At 48.9% G+C, this 19702-nt stretch overlaps 1 protein-coding gene across 4 annotated transcripts in view; it reads left to right on the plus strand.

Annotated features, from left to right (window-relative positions):
• The first annotated feature begins 3447 nt into the window (after positions 1-3447).
• Positions 3448-19702, plus strand: part of SFXN5 (sideroflexin 5) — a 78636-nt gene continuing 62381 nt past the window's right edge. For all 4 annotated transcript variants that reach the window (XM_085223772.1, XM_085223774.1, XM_085223773.1 and 1 more), the window contains exons 1-3: positions 3448-3595; positions 11502-11570; positions 18542-18619. In XM_085223772.1, coding sequence (XP_085079898.1) covers positions 3539-3595; positions 11502-11570; positions 18542-18619 — 204 coding nt within the window. In that variant the 5' untranslated portion in view covers positions 3448-3538. The remainder of the gene's footprint in view (positions 3596-11501; positions 11571-18541; positions 18620-19702) is intronic.

Below are 19702 nucleotides of genomic sequence, written 5' to 3' on the forward strand. Positions count from 1 at the left end.
GTGAGCTGAGGGGTGTGAGCGCCTGCAAGCTTTCTTGCGTGTGCCACAGAGCTGCCCCGGGGGTTCAGGTCTGCAGCTCCATTGTTCGCTCCTGGCTTGGCCCTATGGTATTGTGAGCGGAAAAGTTGTGATTGCATTCCTGAGGATTTGTGGGGAAAACAGCAGCTGAGGAGAGGAGAGGAGAGGAGAGAGCCGCTGACCGTGCGGTGCTGGGGGGGGAGAAAAGAGAGCTCAGGTTGCAGTGGAGGCACCGCACAGCTCAGCCTCGGGTGACGGGGAGGCAGCACGGCTTTGTGCCATGCTTTTACCTACTCCTCTTGGGTACTGAGCGCTTATGTTTCTTTGCTTGGCAGAGGGCTGATCCGCAGCCCAGACCTTTGCCTCTAGCTTCTCTGCCCTAATCCCACCCAGCTGTTTTACCACTCAGCTGTTTTCCTTCTCCAAGTCTCCTTTTTTTTTTTTTTTTCTTCATTCACGCCTTTTTTTCCTTCAGGAAAAAAAAATTAACTCCCCTTAAGCTTCGGTAAATGACTTTGCTGTCAGTGACGGGAGAGTTGTGTTAGCTCTAATCCCGGTTTGTTTTTCTTCCTGCCACACCAGAAGCCGTTATGTAGCTCAGCACCTGTCCGGGGATCATGTTAGCCCTGGGAGCCGGGGAAATGCTCAGCATGGCGCTGTGCGGGGTCAGGGCAATGAGCTGTGACCCCTGAAAGGCTGTGCTGAGTAAAGGCAGCCTGAAATGATGAGGTTAGATGGGGTTCTGCAGATGGCAGAGTGCACGCAGCAGAGTGGCTGTAATTAGAAGGTGAGGTTGTTGGAGGCTGTCAAGTCCAAAAAAAGAGAGATTTTAAGGCTTTGGTGCTGCTGAAACTGACAGGATTATGCTGAATCTCTGCCTGCTTGAAAGCTTCAACATTGAGTTGGGATTTATGCAAATAAGCCTCATTCCTACAGGAATCATAGAATTATAAGCCATAGAATCACAAAGATTGGAAAAGACCGCAAAACTCACCAAGTCCAACCGTCAACCCAAAGAAGAAGAGCTGGCTGGGTTTGTTGTTTGAAGCCTGAGTTGTGCAGCCCGATGCAAGTTTTCTTAAAATCTGGCTTTGCAGATGGAAGCCGACAAGAAGCGTTCGTGCAACTTTCTCCCAGAGCCAGCAGGCAGCCCAGCTCCGCACCCAGCTGTCACGTGTGAGGCGGCCGTCAGACCCCAAATCTCACTTGGGTTCCAGACAAGTTTGCTCCGTAGCTGAAGGTTTTGTTCCTCCCCCTGCCAAAATGGAAATAAATACCAATATTGAGTTAACAGTTGCTGATCTAGGGAAGGAAACCTCCCCCCCTCCTCTCTTCCCCAAGCCACTGAAACGCAACTTGTCAGTCTGAATGGATCTGGTTAGATTGATATCAGCCAAAGAATTGATATTCTTTCTGGTATTTAACCAAAAAAGTGATAGTCTTATGTCACTCCAAATGTGGTTTTAGATAAACAGATTCTCTCCCCTCTGTTGTTATAAAACATTTAGTGTGTCAACATTAGGGATCGTATCAATTATCTGGCTCAAACTGCAATGGGAGGGAGGGGGGTTTCCCTGGTATAGAAATGGAGAGATTTGGGTTATAATCCGTACTTACCGCAGAGCCCTAGTGATTTTCATAGAATCATAGAATGGCCTGGGTTGAAAAGGACCACAATGATCACCTGGTTTCAACCCCCTGCTATGTGCAGGGTCACCAACCAGCAGCCCAGGCTGCCCAGAGCCACATCCAGCCTGGCCTTGAATGCCTCCAGGGATGGGGCATCCACAGCCTCCTTGGGCAACCTGCTCCAGTGCCTCACCACCCTCTGAGTGAAAAAATTCCTCCTAATATTTAACCTAAACCTCCCTGTCTCCATTTAAAACCATTCCCCTTTGTCCTATCACCATCCACCCTCACAAACAGCCGTTCCCCCTCCTGTTTATACGCTCCCTTCAAGTACTGAAAGGCCACAGTGAGGTCTCCCTGGAGCCTTCTCTTCTCAAGCTAAACAAGCCCAGTTCCCTGAACCTTTCTTAAGTTTACTTTTCCGAAGCACAGGATGAAACCTTTAGAAAAGGAAAAGTTGCCTTATGAAATATTACTCATAGCAACAGGATGTTTTTCCCCTTTTAAGACGGTGTTAGGGCTCTGAGCAGGGTTAGACCCTGCCCAAAGAAAAGCAGACCCTAATGACTTGCTGTTCTTTGAGATAAGGGACATCACACCACGAGGAGGGGGTGAGAAGGGCAGCAGTTTCTTGTGGGGTCAGGAGGCTTAAGCCCTGTGAAAGACTGTAGGCAACATGTGCTCAGCCTGCGCTGCAACTGGACTTAATTAAAGGAAACAAACCATTAACTCTGAGGACAAGGTACGAGGGCAGCAGTGGGTACAGTCCAGTCAGCAGAACTGGTTGTGGGAGCAGGGCTTTGCTCACCATGAGGGATTGAGTGCTCCCTCAGCCCAACTCGGGATGTCTGCCTGAGGGAGGAATGCCCTACAGGGGGACGTGGTCACTGGGCATAATGGGGCTGGCTTGGGGTTGGGCTTGGTGATCTTAGAGGTCTTTTCCAACTGATTCCATGACTGCATGATTCTCCCTGTCCATTCCTGGGAGGCACATGTTTGTACTGTCACACAGCGATGCAGAGCAAGGGCAGAAGGGGGGAGGTGATGCTGGATGCCATGAACTCTTGTTGGTTGGAAGGAACAACATGATTGTAATGGTCAATAGCAATTGTTAGCTGCCCATCAGCGTAAGAAGATGTATTTCCACAAGGAAAGGATGAAACTTGAGGATTTTAGGGGCTTTCAGCTTGCTTTGGGCTGTCATTTGTACTGAGTTAAGTGAATGCTGCTATCTCTGTCACATTCCTTCACTGCCCCGTGCTTTATGGCAGTTCCATCACAGAGACAACAGCATTTGGGTGGAAAAAAGGAGGAAATTGGTCAGAAACGTGAATTGTGAGTGAGATACAGATGCTTTTAGGGAAGTAAGAACACATTTCTGCCAGGGAGACATGGCGTTTTGCCTCAGATACTCTTGTTAGTTGCTAAATTCAACTGTTCTTTCTTAGAAAGCGTGGAAGACGATGAGAAACAGCTGATGAGACAGGAGAAGGGCACGCTGTGTATATCCAAACCCGACGGCTGCTCTGAGGGCCCATGCTGCCCCTGTGTCCTGGCTCTGAGGTGAGGAGAGCCCCCGTCCCCTCAGGGCTCCCCCTCAGCTTCCCGCCAAACTACCCCTCCCGTCGTGCCCCGCGCGCCGCCCCCCTGAGGACTCCATCTCCCATGCTGCCCCGCGCCGCCGCGCGCTTCCATTGGCCGGCGCGAGCGGGCCTCCTATCCCAGCATCCCTTTCGCCGCCGGCCGCGCAGACTCCGGGTGAACACTACATTTCCCATCGTGCCCCGCGGGAGCTGCGGAGGGCCGCGGCCAATCAGAGAGGCGGCGCCGCAAGGGGCGGGCCGGCGGTGGGGGAGGCTGTTTAAAGTGGCGCCCGCAGCGCGCGAAGGGGATGGCGGAGCCGGCGGACTATCCCCCCTTCCAGCTGGGGAAGCCCCGCTTCGAGCAGGTACTGACGCCGGGAAGGGCACGAGCATGGTGGTGGGAGCGGTCTTTCACGGGAGCGGCGTCAGCCCCCTCCCCAGAGATAAGCCCCCAGCCCCCCGCCGCCCCATTTTCACCCCCTTTGCCTCCGGCGCTGCGCTGATTGGTCCGTGCTCTGCCTTCCATTGGCCCACGCCACTGTCACTCAGAGCCGGAACGCCCCGCCTCGCGGCGGCTCCCGCGGCGGGCAGCGATTGGAGCGTCCCGCCGTGCCCCTGTGGCGCTGCAGGGAGGGGGGGGCGGTGTAAGACTGTGGGGTCGCGGGTTCGAGACCGGGGAGGGTTTGAGGAGTGAGATGGTGGTCCCGGGAGGGGCCCGTGCGTCGAGCTGAAAGATCGTAAGGTGGCCCTGGGGGCTGAACAGGCTGAGCCCGCACCCGGTGGGGTGTCTGCCAGCTCAAGGTTGTGTGGAGGTGACGAGGGGGGGGAACTGTGAGAAGTGTGTGCTGGGCCCCTTGGAGTTGGTGCACAATGCACTAATTGGTCTCGATTTAAAAGAAAAAGCGTGGAAGATGCGTGGTGGTTTTGTGCTGAGGAATGTGGTGTTGCCATAAGCGGTGGTTTCGGGGTTTCTGTAGGATTGGGGCCTGCTTTGGGTTGAAGAGCGAAGTGGTGGCAATGATGGGCTCTTTGGGGGCCTTGTGAGGCCTTTTGGGGGGCCCTGAATGTCCTTTTGGAGACCTCGAGGTGCTGTTTGGGGACCCCAAGTGGCCTCTGGGGGTCTGGAGACACCTCCTGGGGATCATAGAATGACCTGGGTTGAAAAGAACCATAATGCTCATCCAGTTCCAACCCTCTGCTATGTGCGGGGTCACCAACCAGCAGCCCAGGCTGCCCAGAGCCACATCCAGCCTGGCCTTGAATGCCTCCAGGGATGGGGCATCCAAACCTCCTTGGGCAACCTGTTCCAGTGCTTCACCACCCTCTGAGTGAAAAATTTCCTCCTAATATTTAACCTAAACCTTCCTGTCTCAGTTTAAAACCATTCCCCCTTGTCCTATCACTATCCACCCTCGTAAACAGCCGTTTCCCCTCCTGTTTATAAGCTCCCTTCAAGTACTGGAAGGCCACAATGAGGTCTCCCTGGAGTGATCTTTTGGGAGAATCTCCAGGGGCCTTTTCTGGGGGTCTTGAGATGTCTTTATTGGACACTATTGCTCTTTGTTTTTGCCACAAGCTTCTGATACAGCTCTCAAAGTTCCTGCAGCCTCTTTCAGCTGCTCCTGGTGCGGGATGAGGGCACTGTGAAAAGGAAAGAGCCATCATAGCTATCAAATCGAGGAGGAGACGAAGCCTGCTCTCTAATAAGTCCTCCCCCCGCCATTGAGGAAATCTCCAAGGAGACTTTCTTCCCACCATCCACACGAAATCTGCACAGGACCGCTGTGTGCCAACCATCTGACTCGTTAATTGCAGATCCCAGAGCTTGGCTTGACCGAAGCCGCCCATTTGGGTGGTGGAGGAGCCTGGTTGTGCTTCCTTCTGAGGACCAAATGTCTGTGCTCTTCCCCATTGACTAATCCCTCGTTCCTCCATAGGGTTCAGGACAGGAGGTGATGCAGGGACCTCCCCAGAGCCACAGCTGCCCTACAACAAGGAAGGGTGTGCCTGCTCGGCTGCACGAACCGAGGGATGCTCAGCCTGGGGAGACAGAGCTTTTTAATAAGGAGAGGAGGAGGAGGAGGAGACGCTACTCCCTTCTAGACACCACAGATGATTCGAGGCACACTTGGCAGCGCGTCAGGCACAGAATCAGTGCATTCTGTTCATTAAGGAGTGACTGTCACTTGTAGCAACGTTTAGAAAATGTTTCGAGGGGTATGGCAGGATGTTAATGATTGTGTGCGCGTTCGAGCAGAGCTGTCCTCTCTGGGTGCATTTCCATAGTGTCCCAGGGGTGAGGTTTTCCTGGTGGTGAAAGCACCCTTGAGAACGGGATCCCTCTCCTCTTCAGGGATTTGATTTGGTTCCCATAGTTTTTTTTTTTTTTTTTTTCTGCCAAGCAGTGTATAGGACTGGTGGTAGGTTGGGTCGCTGGTGCCTGTGTCCTGCTGCCTCCCATCTCTGTAATGATGCCCTTTCTCCTGCTCCATGTCCCCAGTGCATTCAGACAGCCCACTTTGGGAGCTGGCAGCTTTTTTAGGGTCATGGAGCAAGTGAGGGAGGGCACCTGGCCAGGTCCTGTGGCCTGGTTGCACCATCCTGACCCTCCTCGGATCATGCTGGTATTTATTTACCCATCCTGAAATGTGGTTGGTCAGGAAATCTCCATCTCCAGGGCTGCAGGGTAGTGCTGGGAGGAATGTGTGAGTTGCAGAGGAGCTGTGTTAGGCATCTTTGTCCTTGCAGGGAAAAAAGCACAAGGAAAAGTTGTGTGCTAGCAACAAGAGGCTTGGTGAGCAAACTTGGTTTGGAGGAGAAGAGGCAGTTTCTAAGGTTCAGAGTCTTCAGAGTGACCTCAAGTTGTGCCAGGGAGGTTCAGGTTGGATATTAGGAAAAACTTAGGTCAGGCACTGGCACAGCTGCTCAGGGAATGGTGGGATCACCATCCCTGGACGTGTTTAAGAACTGTGCAGATGTGACACTTGGGGACGTGGTCAGTGGGGATGGGTTGGGGTTGGACTTGGTGATCTTAGGAGGTTTTTTCCAGCATTAATGGTTCTGTGGAAGGACTGGAGCAGAGTTTAGGGTGGCTGATGGGAGGCTCCTGTCCCCAGCATGGCCCTGCAGCTCACTTCCCTTCTCCCAGCTCTTGCTTTGCAGCTCACTTGTTTGTCCTGCTCTTCAAGCAAGTCGCATCTGTCAGGTCACATTTCTGGTTTCTTTGCTGGGAGCAGCTTTTGCCTCCCAACAGAAGCAGGTTATTTTTAGGTAAAAGAATAAGGACACGAAGCATGAGAATGCGTGACAGGGGCTTCGTTTTCTGACCAGCAGTTTTAATTATTTGAGCACGTTGCTTTTTATTTATTTATATTTAAAGTTAGTAGGTTTTGCTGTCTGCTTCCTCCAAAACATTATACTGAAGTTTCTGAAGGTGTGACCCACGGCCCCTGCTTCAATCCAGGCCAAATAAATGCGTGTTTGGAAACTCTAAAGAAGGTGTGGGGTGGGGTGGTTCACCAAATAGTGCTGTAAACTGCTGCAGGCAGATAGAGCCAGTTAAACTTTGGGGTTTTTATTGCTGTCAGCCCTCAAAAAAGCACCGTGGGGCTCTGCCAGCAGGAGGGTGTCCCAGATCCTGTAGAGGAAGGAGAGGGAAATAAGGAGGATGAGCCTATCTGCAAGCATCGTATGTTGCTTGTGCAGCTCAGTGGGAGCTGGGGGCTCAATGTGTGGTCGTGGGCTCGGAGCATGCTTATCTCAGAAGTGTCCTGTGAGGATGTTAATGCTGAAAAATCATTACTGCCTGCTCTCTGTGCACTTTGATCTGGGAATGTAAAAACCCAACGTGTTTACTCCTCCCTGAGTCAATCCGTGCGCCTCCGGTGTCCCAGACAACCCCTGCAATAACATGCAGATAAAGCAGCCCTCGATTAGATATGCCTCTCAGGAGCTCGATGGCTTGCTGATTGCATGTGTTAATTGCTGAAGGCCTTGATAGGAGGGCCCAGAGCTGTGTTAGAAGGATACTAAATGAACGCAGAAGTTCCTACTCGGGAGGAACCTACCTTTAAAGCTGTTTTCTACTGGAAGTGGATGCACCGCCTCGTCCACTTTGGAGCAGGGGTTTCCTAAGGAGGTTACAGGGGGATGTTTAAGGCTGCTTTGCAGCTGCTGTGGCTTTGCTGTACGTGCAGGTCCAGCCCAGTGTGTGGATGCTGCTGGAGACGATGCTGGCAGGCGCTGCGCGGCGCGAGCTGCCAAACGTGGCTTTCTCAGCCCTGAATTCGGGCTGACCCTGTTTATCCTATGCAGTCGGTTGGGTTCTGCAAACACATGCTTGAAGACGAATTGCAGAGGAGAAAAGGAAATACAGACACCTTTTGGGTTTGGTGTTTATCTGCTAACTTCATCGAATCTGCCAAAAAAGCCATCCGTTGGCTTTTTTACATCTCTGTCAGCCAGGATTGGATTTCAGATGGAGTTTGCGTCCTGTGCTGCGGGGTATTTTTGCTCAGGGGTTGGGTTGAGAAGCTGAAGGTAAGGCTGGGAGGTGTGCTGGGGTGAACCAACCTGGGAGCAAACTGTAGGATCCGTGCTGTAATCCCACAGCCTGCAGCAGCAGGGGAAAGAAGAGGAGCTGCTGCTAGAGGGAGAAGATGAAGATTTGCCTCTTTGCTGTGGTTCTCAGGGCATCTGAGCCCTCACCTTTTGCTTCAGATGGCTGAAGGTGCAGGGATGGGCTCCTGGCCCTTTAATTTACTCGGATTTAGAGTATTAAAGGGCTGTGATTGCACAGCTTAAGCCTAAACTTGTATGTGGGGTGGGCTCCCAGCGTGTAATTGCACAGCATTGCCGTGCCAGCATGCAGTTGCTCAATGGCTTGTATTTTTTAATATATATTTTCTTTGGTTTAGCTGAAATCTCTTCCTAATTAATTGAGAGCTGACGTAAGCCTGGCTTTTTTTTTTTTTTTAATTTTTTTTTTTTTTAACTAGGAAAAAAAAACCCAACCCAAGTCTGTGTGCCTTTTGCTCTGGCTTAATTAAATCTTTTTTACAATCACACTGCAATTAAATGAGTAAAGTTGTGCGTATCTCCTTCCAATGCTGAGGAATGCCCACCTGCTTTAAATGAAGGTGATTAAACAGACTGCTTGCTAATGGCCATTTACTCCCTGCCCTTCTCTCCAAATTCCTGCTGTCTTTTTTTCCTTCTTCGAGCATTTTTGCTGGTGTCCTCTACGTCCTGCATGGCCTGCAGCACATCCAGGGTTGAGCTGGAGCTCATTGCACTCCCTTGCTCTGTACGAACTGCTGTGGAAGGGAATTAATATTCCCTTCTAGGACTTAGTCTTGCTCACAGGCTGGTGAGAAGCAGTCCCAAAATAGCCCCGATTAATCACAGGAAAATTGCAGTATTCAGATTTCCTCTGAATAACCGTTTACTACAACAGATGTTGCGGGAATAAAATGGTGAAAGAGATGCTGGATGTGTTTGAGATGTGAAGGTCAAACTCGTGGGTGTGTTACAAGCTCTACCCATGGCATGAGCACAATGGCCAGAACTGAAAATAAACCCAATGAAAGCAACAGTCCTCAGTTTTCCTTGAAATCTGGGACTGTTGGCTGGTAGGGTTGGTCTGTCCAGCACAGACTTTGGAAAGTGGTGGAAATACTTTGGTGTCCCCTTATTCTTTTGGGCGTGGATTGATGGATATTGGGGAAAGACTTCTTGTCAGATGGTGTGGTTGGGCACTGGCACAGCTGCCAAGGGGTGGTGGGGTCACCATCCCTGGAGGTGCTCCAGAACAGTGGGGATGTGGCACTGAGGGTCATTGGGCACGGTGGGATGGGTTGGGGTTGGGTGGGTGCTCTTATAGAGCTCTTTTCTTTATGATCCTATGAGTGTTGTTTTTTTTTTTTTTTCCTTCCAAGCAGCTCATATGAATAGCAGCAAGGAAAAGCACGTTTGTGTAATCGTGTTTTCAGACAGCTTCTGCTAATTTGGAAAGAAACGAGAGCCACGGGTGATCTGTCAGGTCTCGATGCCTTCCGTGGGAGTGCACTCCATCTCAGTTGAGTTTGGCTGTGTGTCCCTGGTGAGCAGAGCCATCCTGGAGCTGATGTCAGCCCGTGGAAGAAGCACATCTGTCTTCCCACTGTCTTTTCTTTGAAGTAGTGATGGCAGGGGGATAATTTCTTCATTTTTTTCCCACTTCTTTTAGAAGTGCAGATGAAAGAAGCAGAAGCTGGAGTAGCCCCGAGTGGCAGCAGGAAAGCGGTCGGTCCTGGAGCAGCCTGCACCATGAAGTGCTCTGTGATGGCTGAGCAAGGGGCACGTGGGCACTGCAGATCCCTCAAGTGGAGAACTGAATTGAGAGCTGCTCCTGGTTGGTCTTCGTACAACCGTAGGATGGTTGGGTCAGAAGGGACCTCAGAGACCCCCTGGCCCCATGGGACCCCTGCCATGGGCTGGGTGCCCCCCACCAGCTCAGGTTGCCCTTCCTGGCCACGCAGCTCTGCGTGTGGGGGCTTTATTCTCAGTTTTTCATGCTCTGGACCTCGGTGTGTAATTCTGCTGTACTATGAGTCAATGCTGTGACCCCACTCTAATGGCCCTGCCATTGCCTGGGCTGCAGTAGGATGGGTTTGGGTTGCTGAAGCAGAGTGAGTAATCAAAGGAAGGTAGCAACACGCCAAGCTCTCAAACGCTAGAAAGTACCAGAATTAGCGTTAATTAAATCAACGCTAATTAAAAACCACTGGGATTTTTTTCCTTTTTTTTTTTTTTTCGTAACTTCTGTGAAGCTATTTTGTTCAGTTGCAGGTTTTTTTTTTTTTCTTCTTTTTTTCTTTCATTCTCGTGTAGAACATGGGAAAATAACAGCACGGAGCATCGGAGCAGCTGAGAGCGGGGTTGCAAGGCAGGGTGGTGGGCTGCAGTGCCCATGGGATCTGCTTCTATGGAGGGGTTTCTGCTTCAGTAAGTCACAGTCTTGGTGGTATTTTCTCTGTGCTTCATGGATTCAGCAGAGAGGAACCAGCAGGTTTCATCAAATTACACCAGGCGGTGATTAAATGCCATTCTCACTGCTGCATCCATATTCCCATCCTTTATTTATAGCGCTGCAAATACAAAAAGAGTCGTTTGCCTGCTCGTGGCCGTAGAGCAAAAGCATCCCAGCGTTTGTGAGCGTGCAGAGATCAGTGGCTGTGTCCTTTCTGTGCAATGGGTGCAAATTTTGCTTGGGAAGAGCCAAGAGAAGAAGGTCAGCCACCAGAGTGGGCCACCACGTGTCCCTTTGTCTTCACTGATGCTTGGGTGGATGTCGGGGCTGCCCACGTCTGCCCACCTCTGGTGTGGGTGAATGCAGACCTGGGCTGAAACAATGATGTGCTCTGCGTATTTCAGTGTTTTGTGGTCCAGTGCTTTGGGTTTGCCTACATTCAGTTTTGATGTCTTGTTTTCCTGGTACTGAGTCAGAACTGCTCTGCGCTCCTTTGAAGCTGCCCATGACGCCTGCAGTTTGTTTCACAGGTTCCTCCCCTCCCTTCAGGCAGTTCCCAGCTCTCTGCATCTCTTCCTGGTCTTCCAGCTGCAGCTGCTGCTCTGGGTGAAAGCATGCCCCATCCCTGGAGGCATTCAAGGCCAGGCTGGATGTGGCTCTGGGCAGCCTGGGCTGCTGGTTGGTGACTCTGCACATAGCAGGGGGTTGGAACTGGATGATCATTGTGGTCCTTTTCAACCCAGGCCATTCTAGGAGTCTATGGCTAAGGTTGAAAAAGACCTCCAAGGTCATCAAGTCCAACCATCAACCCATCCTCGCCATGCCCACTGACAACATCATATCTTCACTGCACAGTGGAACACACATACAAGTGCATTGAAGCTCCAGATGCCTTCCAGGAGCATGAAATGTACAGCAGGAACAGGGCTCATTTTGTAGTGCCTGGACTCTGCACCCTCCTGGGGAATGCCAGGCTCTCACCTCCCCTTGTTTTCTGTGCTGTTCCAGACATCTTGGAAACTTGTACTTCAGTGGATTTTTTTCCAAACGTGCAAATAGAAACCATCTCAAACCATAAAGCCTTGATTATTGTAATGGAATCTTAAGGTTCATAGTCCATCTCTCACCCTGTGTCGGCGTGGGGATTGGCACAATGAAACCCAGCCCCCACTCAGCACCTTGATAACTCTGATAGCCACGAGACACAACACTTGGCTTGTGTTCATCTAACTGAACACGTTTTGTTTTTCCTTCTCTTGCAGACTTCATTTTATGGCAGATTCAGGCACTTCTTGGACATCATCGACCCACGCACTCTCTTTGTTACTGAGGTAATGTCTGTGCTCCTTATTTTCTGTCAGTTCTAGTTATCCACCTGGGTTGGATTAGAAACAGTTTCTCCTGTGAACAGCAGGAGTGGTGAGGATGGGTTTGTGATGGATCTGTGTCTCGCTGCTGATGGGCAGCCCAGCCCAACCCTGTTCATGCCCACTCAGGTCTCTGTTAGCCAGCCCTGAGCCCTCTCCCTGTGGGTCCACCTGAGCAGCTCTCAGTCAAATCTGCCAGCTGTGTTGGCTTCCCAGGGGGAAAATTCCTACACGTCTTCACGGAGGAACAAGAAAAGAACAGGTGAGTAAAGGAGAGAGGAGATCCACTGCTAGGTGGGAGCACGCTGCAGTTTTCAATGGCCTCTCCAGACCTTTCTCAAGGAAGCTGTGTAATAGTTTTTTCCTTCTTTATTATCCTGTTTGTAGCAGGCTTGAGAGTTTCTGGCCCGTTTCCATTTCTTGTAGTGCTGTCCAGCATCATTGCATATCCCTGCTTTCATGAAACACTGAGCTGATTGTGAGGAACCCCTCAGAAGCAATATTTCCTCTGGTGATGTTAAATTCTGCCTGCTGCCAGCATGCTTTTTCTTCCCTTACACGCTGTGGTGACAGCAGTGGGGAAGAGATCTGATGTGACTTATCATCCTTTTTCCCAAATCAGCAAGCTTTTCTCTAAACCATAAGGCTAAGATGTGCCGTGTGGTTCTGAGTACCTTTTGGATGGGTGCCCAGGAGAGCTGCAGGCAGTAAAGCAGCTGTTTTTACAGTATCAGGCTGAAGGTTGTACTTCCAGTTGCAAAAGCTCAAGTTCAGATCAAACAGGAAATGGTTTTTCAAGTCACCATCCTGGATACAGAGCTGTGCCTGGGGAGGTGACCTCCTGCCAATAAAACACTGTGATTCCAAATTAGCACCATTGTGTTATGATACATGAGAATAAAAATCCCAGGATCCAGTGTGCTTTGCAGGTGCTAGAGCTGCTATTTACCAAGGGTGCAAGCCCACAGATCAGAATCAAAACCATTTAACTACGTGTTAAAGGCTTGGTGCTGCTGGTACCTGGGCAGAGGTAAAGGGTTAAGAGCAAAGCTGTGCATTTCTCTGTGTAGCCAAAGCCTGTAGTTGTTTCAATTTATTTTGCAGTCTGCAGCAACAAGCAGCTCTGCTTCCAGGATGAAGGCAGGTAGTTTGGATCCTGAAAGATGAACCTTTTCCCCTGGTATCACAAGAAATAATGCCCTTCTTACTTTCTAGGGACTGAATGTCTCACTGAGGGACACGGTGGGGCTGGGTTGGGGTTGGACTTAGGGATCTTAAAGTTCCTTTCCAACCTGTATGATTTTGTGGTTCTGACTCGACTGCATGCTTTTCTACCTTCCCATTGTCCCCATTTCAAACTGTGAGAAGGTTTTGAAGGGGTTGGTATGGGGCACTCAGCTGGTGTAACTTAATTCTTTTAGATACCCACTGATGTGCTGCTTTGTAGGAAGGTGAGATGCAAGAAATGAGGGGAAAAGCACAGAATCACAGAATTGTAGGGGTTGAAAGGGAGAATTTGAGTGCCTCAAGCTATTCTGGACACCAGACAGAACATCAGTAAATGAAAGAGGTTTGAATCCCTTCTATAGGGTCTGAAGAGCACAGATTTGAGATCCATGGATGTTGGAATGGCCTGGTGGCTGTCCAAGCAAGAAAAGACCCATGCCCATTTTCTTTGGGAGTTTGAATCAATGACAGTTGATGCTTCAACAGAGCTTCTCCAGTGCATTCTGTGACGTGTGTGTGGGCTCTTACTCCTAAGGGCAACCAAGGTGGGAACACGTGGGGTCACGGCAGGCAGCACAGAGTTGGGGTTGACCTGCTGGCTGTGCTCCGCGTGTCTCATCTTGTGCTTTGAGTAGTTTGTGTGTGTGCAGGTGTAGCTGAGTAACTAAGTGGCAAATCAACATCTAGGAGGGGTTTGCAGGAGAAGCAGCTCCTTCCCGTGACAGATGGCTGCAGCTCTCAGGCCCGAGGTTCTTGAGGAACAAACACGTCGCTAGCGAACAAAACGCAGAGATAAATGAGCCTCTGATGAGAATGGAGGTTAATCCCATGGAAAATGCTGGGAGATGTGATAATATCCTCTGTTCTTCATCCTCTTTTTTTTTTTTAATTGCTGTATGTTGCATCATTGCATCCTACTGGAGGCTGTTTGAGGGAAGGATGAAGCGATTCCTCAGAGGGGGAAGCTAAGTGTAATTAGTATCAGTGAGAGTCTTTGCTTAATCGTTTATTTATTTCCAACAGTTGAACACAGTTAAAAACTTCTCTGTCTTTTAGAGGCTCTTAAACATGAATCCTCAAGGGATGCATGCTAAATACAGGCTTATGGTGTGGCAGTGCCTTGTGTCAGCATAACAGGTAACCTCTGACGAGGTTTTCTCGTGTGCTCATTCACCTCATGCCTTGCTTTCTAATGAGACAGTATTTTTCTGTGTGTGTGGCAGCTGCAGATTTGCAAACTTTTCCAATAAGCAGCAAATGTGACACTGCAGAGGTGGAGCCCAACGAGTCCCATTGCTGAGCCCATGAGAAACCCCTCGGTGGGTGTAATGCCTACTTTCAAAATGTGTGAGGTTAAAATGATTGGAATAATACTTTTAATTGCTCAAGTAATTAAGGTCCTTCGGGGGAAGCAGTGGGGACCAGCAGATATTTTGATAAGGTTGACATATCCCATCTGACATCAGGCTGGACACGCTGTTAGCACTCTGTGGGAGGCTCCTCATGGAGAAAGCTGTGGACCTGATAATAACTGGAAGCCAAAGTGAAATCAAAATGAAGCTGAGCTCAGATAGGCTGCACATTATCTGCCTTTATCTCATTGTTCATAGCATAAAACTACAGAGTGCCGAGCATCTTGCATTCCCATATTTGGGTTTAAAATGGAAGCAGGATTAGATGTATGTTATTTATATGAACGATACCTTCTTACTCAGCAGATTGACTGTCTGTGTTTATTCAGTGTCACATCTGCTGGCTCTACTTGAACAAAAAGTTTCTGGCTCCTGTTGTCTGTCACTGTAGATCCAATACAATAGGGCCAGCTGGAGTCAAGTCTGCCATATGTATCATCCGTAGCGCAGCACGATGGAATCAGGAGCTGCAGAGTTGCTGATAGCAGAGCACAGCTGGATTCCCCTACCCCACGATGAATACATGCTGCTGGTGGCCAGGAGAGTCTTGCTTTGGATTCTGTGCCAAGTAAGTCACTGCTGGCCTGAACCTGAGAGCAGTGGAGCTCACAGGCACGCGTGGGGCCAGCGTGGTCTTGAAACACCAACACCAGCTCTTAGAAGCAAAGTGAGGTGTAAGCTATTCCAAGGTGCCCTGTCCCATGAGTGGATTTTACCTTAGAAGTGCAAAATGTGACTGTTTTTGTTGTTTCTGTAACGTTGCAGTGCTTCTGGCATAATGACTTATTCTGGTCTGTGTGTGCACATGTGGAGGCAGCTCTAAGCCACGTGTAGGCAGCCACTGAAATCCAAGAGAAGAGGAGGCACAAATCTTTGAGACATAAACAGCATGCCCTAGAGCAGAGAGGGCAAGGTGAAGAACCAGTAGGAGAGCTCACGTGCTGGAAGGAGGTTCCTGACACAGGTATGTGTGTGCAGTTATCCATAGGACCCAGAGCAGTCGTCCCTGCTCTACATTGATGGCCATCATGAGGTTGGAGTGTCAACGCTATGATGTGGGCTGCTCTCCTGCTGGCATCTTTGCTTTTGGTTTTTCTCCTTTCTTCGGAGCCCTTATGATGGGATCCTTCAGCAGCTTTTTCTACAAAGACCAATATTTTCTTCCAGTGTAGACCTGCAAGATTGAGCAACAAGTCATTGCCTGTAGCCCTGAGTCAGAGCAGCACAAGGTGCATTACTTCCCTACACTAAAACCTATGGGTTAAATCTAAGCTAGTTTAACCAGAGACAGGTACTGGATTTTGGCTGATGTGGCTTGTGCCATGCAGCCAAGTTCTCCTGTTCTCCAAAAAGTGCCTCTTGGCAGCACTCCTGGCCCGTGGTAGATTCCCAAACCATGGCTGGGAGTTGGCTGAGAGCTGGATGGTTGGTTTGAGTCAACGCTGTGCTAGAGTTGGTGCTAACATCTTGCCCAGGACTGATGTTTCCAGTCTCTGGCTTCTTTAGTAGCACATAAACTGTAAAATCCACGTTCATGAATTAGTGGAAGCCCATTGCTTATTTTCCATGGGCTTGGTTTAGTGCTAGAGCCCAAAAGACTCTTTCTTTTCAGCTGCATTCAGCACGAGGCAAAGTTTGAGCCCTAACGCAAAGACTCATTGTGTTGGGTGGTGCTTCCCAGGTGCTTGGGCTGCAGGGAGCACGAGGAGTGGGGTTTGTGTGCTCCTGCATCACTGGGCTCCATGCATCCCTGGCAGTGCTTCTGGACTGGGGTTTGTAGGAACATTCCCTGGGTGCAGATGGTCTGTCTAGCACCCTATTATGAGAGCTGAGACCCTGTAATCCACCACTAGAAGTGCTCTAGTTTTCCTGAGACGAGGGGTATGAAAGAAATGCTACATATTAGTAAAAACTGTGGCTGCTCTTCTTTTTTTAAGTGATGCTGTAAAAATTCGAGTGACACTTCTTCCTACAGATATCAGTAGAAGAAGCAAGCAACAATAAATATTGAAATGGTAGCATGACCTTGTAGGCAGACCTCTTTTTTTTTTTTTTTTTTCTTCCCTTCTCTCCTGTTAAAAAGGAAATGCAGTGTCATCTTAGACACTACCATCACCCATAATAGTGCTGTTAGAAGTGAGGGTGTGGGGCTGGTTGGCATTTGGAGCTGTTGCACACTGGGAAGTTCCTGGGGGTTGGTTGGTTGCTGCTTTCTCTTTTTTTCTTTCTAGGAGGGATTACAAAGGAATTTTGTGTTGTCACCGACAACGTTTTGAGTCTGATTCTTTCCCTGAAAATACCTGAAGCCCCATGAAAGATACCCTCTTAACGTGGTCCCAGCATCTTCCATTTTTGCTCTCTTTTCATACCAATTTTGCTAAGCCTCAGGAACCATCAGCAATGTCAGCCTGGGACTCTTTTGCTTTGTGAAAGTTCCCTCTCTCCCCACTGAGCTGAAAGGGGAAATTCATGAGGACTGCAATTTTCAAAGCGAAATCGGGCTTTTTTGTTTGCTGTTTGTTACCATACTAAACAAGATGGGATCTGGCCAGGGTTGTTATAGTAACTACTAAGATTTCCTCAAGAGAAGGTGGAAAAAAATAGAACACAGACCCATTCATCTATTACTTCCAGTTTTTCATTCAGAGTTACATGCTGTTCTGTGTAGATAATTTGCAAGACACATAGTGTAGGTAATTTCAGTGACAGAAAAACATAGCAGTAATGAGCACAAATGGCTCTCCAGAACGTGGTGCTGGCATTGCTGGTTTGTTTCCTAGCTTTGGAGGCAAGATGGGTTGTCTGCCCTGGATCTGCAGCCATCGATCCTCCAGCTGTCTCTGGATTATCAGAATATCTAAAATAATCCACAGTACTATTTTACTGATATTCAGGCTAGGTAATGCTTTTTTTTTTTTTCTACCTGAGCTAATGTGGTGTTTTTAAAATAACCATGGGTTGATGAGATGAGGAGCAATTTGGGTTGGATATTAGGAAATGTTTCTGCTTGGAAAGGGTGGCAGTGCTTTGGCATGGGCTGCCCAGGGGGTGGGGGGTCACTGTCACTGGAGGTGTCCAAAAAACCATGAGATGTGACACTGAGGGAGGTGGTTATGGGCACATTGGGATGGGTTGGAGTTGGGTTTGGTCATCCTAGAGGTCTTTTCCAACTGTAATCATACTACCAAGAAGAAGAAGAGGCTGAAGGAGAAACATGGCTGCTGCTTGCCTTGTTCCTCTGTTTCACTGTGCATTGAGAATGTCTGAATGAGGTGGATGCTTTTCCTTAAAAATATCAAAGCTTTTCTATTGCAAATCCTCCTCCCTTTCCTGGGTCAAGGCATGGTGCTCCCAGAGGCTGCTTGTTGATGAGAAAAGCTTTTGAAGAAGGGGTAAGGTTCTTGCACACCTCATTACTCACTGTCAATACTCTTCCTGAAACCTGGAAGAGTAAAACCACCACCATAACAAATAACCCTGGCACGGTTTTCTGACCATCCAAATTCCCCAACAAAATTGGTATTGAACAGCAAAAGAAACTCTTTCCCATGCTGTTAAAATACAATCTAGATTTGGTGGTCACTGTCTGTCCATGATTCCCTTTGTGCTCTGACCACTGATCATAGAATCCTAGAATGGCCTGGGTTGCAAAGGACCACAGTGATCATCCAGTTCCAACCCCCTGCTGTGTGCAGGGTCACCAACCAGCAGACCAGGCTGCCCAGAGCCACATCCAGCCTGGCCTTGAATGCCTGCAGGGATGGGGCATCCACAACCTCCTTGGGCAACCTGTTCCAGTGCCTCAGCACCTTCTGAGTGAAAAACCTCTTCCTAAAATCATTGCAAGGGATGTGAAATAGCAGCGTTGGCATGCATGGTGCTGGTGCTCAGCCCATGTAAAAGTGGCTCCAACTGCCACGTGCTTGCTCTGGGAAGTGAAGGCATTGCTGCCTTTCTGCACTTAAATATATATAAATATCATGGAATCAGAATGGCTTGGGTTGGAAGGGACCCCAAGGATCATTCAGTTCCAATCCCCGTGCCACGGGCAGGATTGCTAACCACTATCTACACATCTATGTATATATATTTAATACATATATGAAATATATATACACCAACCAGCACAGCAAGTGCATCTCTTTCTCCTTTGTAGCACATATACGTGTGTAGGAAGACCTGTCACAAGAAGACTTGCATTAATTGCCTTCATAACTTAAATTTGTTGCCTTCAATGAAAGACTTCGGTGCAGAGGGATATTGCAGCCCTGCTTCATGCTGCTGTTTTGTTTGCAGAGCCGCCTGAAGGAAGCTGTGCAGTTGCTGGAGGATTACAAGCATGGGACTTTGCCCCCAGGAGTCACCAACAAAGAGGTGAGGGGAAAAAGCCTTCCTTGCATTTCTGCTTCTTCATGCAGTCTTCATGCAAAGTGTGTTTGTAGAATTAAAGAGAAAACCTCAAACATGGTTTTGTTTTGTAGGCGAGGGGAACCTCGCTGTCAGCTTTATTGGTTGATGTACCAGCAGTGATGCATCAGCACCCCCTCCTTCTCCACTGGTTATAATAGCTGCCTTTTCTTTGCAGAAATTAATGTTGTTTGGGCTACATAGACCCCTCTGGATGTCCTTTCATTATAGAGTATACATTCAGCAGTGGTTCTTTTCGTTGGATAATGTTCCTGCTCTTGGAATGGAGGCATGGACTTGCTGAAGGCAATGCAGAAACCACAGTGATGTGAAGGTCTTAGCACGCTTTGGGTTGGTTTTGGTAAAACTCGATTCTGCTCTGGGACAGGGAAATGAGATGAGTGATTTTTCCAAGAGCCCATCAGTCCTATTTTCTGGATGTATCTGTACTGATAATCATCTAAATGAATGCACAGAACTAGTGAAAGCATGGGGAAGTGTTGCTGGGGGGGCAGGCTGTTTCTTGTGCCCTTTTCTTCCAGTTCAGAACCATGAAACAGAGCCCACTGGTGTTCCTATAGATATTATCTCATGTTCTAACTCATCTATGTGCTGACCAACAGCAGGAGCTTTATTGTGGGTTTTGTTTGTGCATCCTGTACCAGACTTCAGTCCTATGTTGTGTCATACAATACAAAGAATAGCTCAAATTGGTGGCAGGACTGCTTCAGGAGCTGGAAGAAGTGGCTGTGGTGAAGGAGCAGTGCACCTCACGCATAGACAGTGATGGAAATGCTTGTGTCCCACACCCCGTGGGTCAAACAACCCCTTTATTTCTTTGAATGCTCACGTGCCTCAGCATACGGATGAGAATTATTCTCAGACAAATGAAGAAAACTTGATATTTTTATTCTAAAAAGCGTCTGCTTGTGTGGTAGGTGCTGCTCTGGGGAAAAAAAGCATGGCTTTAAAAAAAGAAAAAAGAAAAAAAAAAAAAAGGGAAATATCCCCTCCCTGTGCTTTGTGTGGTTTGAGCCATTGCTCACCTGA

This window comes from Meleagris gallopavo, chromosome 4 (assembly GCF_905368555.1).
Source record: "Meleagris gallopavo chromosome 4, MGAL_WU_HG_1.1, whole genome shotgun sequence".
In the NCBI taxonomy this organism is placed as follows: Eukaryota; Metazoa; Chordata; class Aves; order Galliformes; family Phasianidae; genus Meleagris; species Meleagris gallopavo.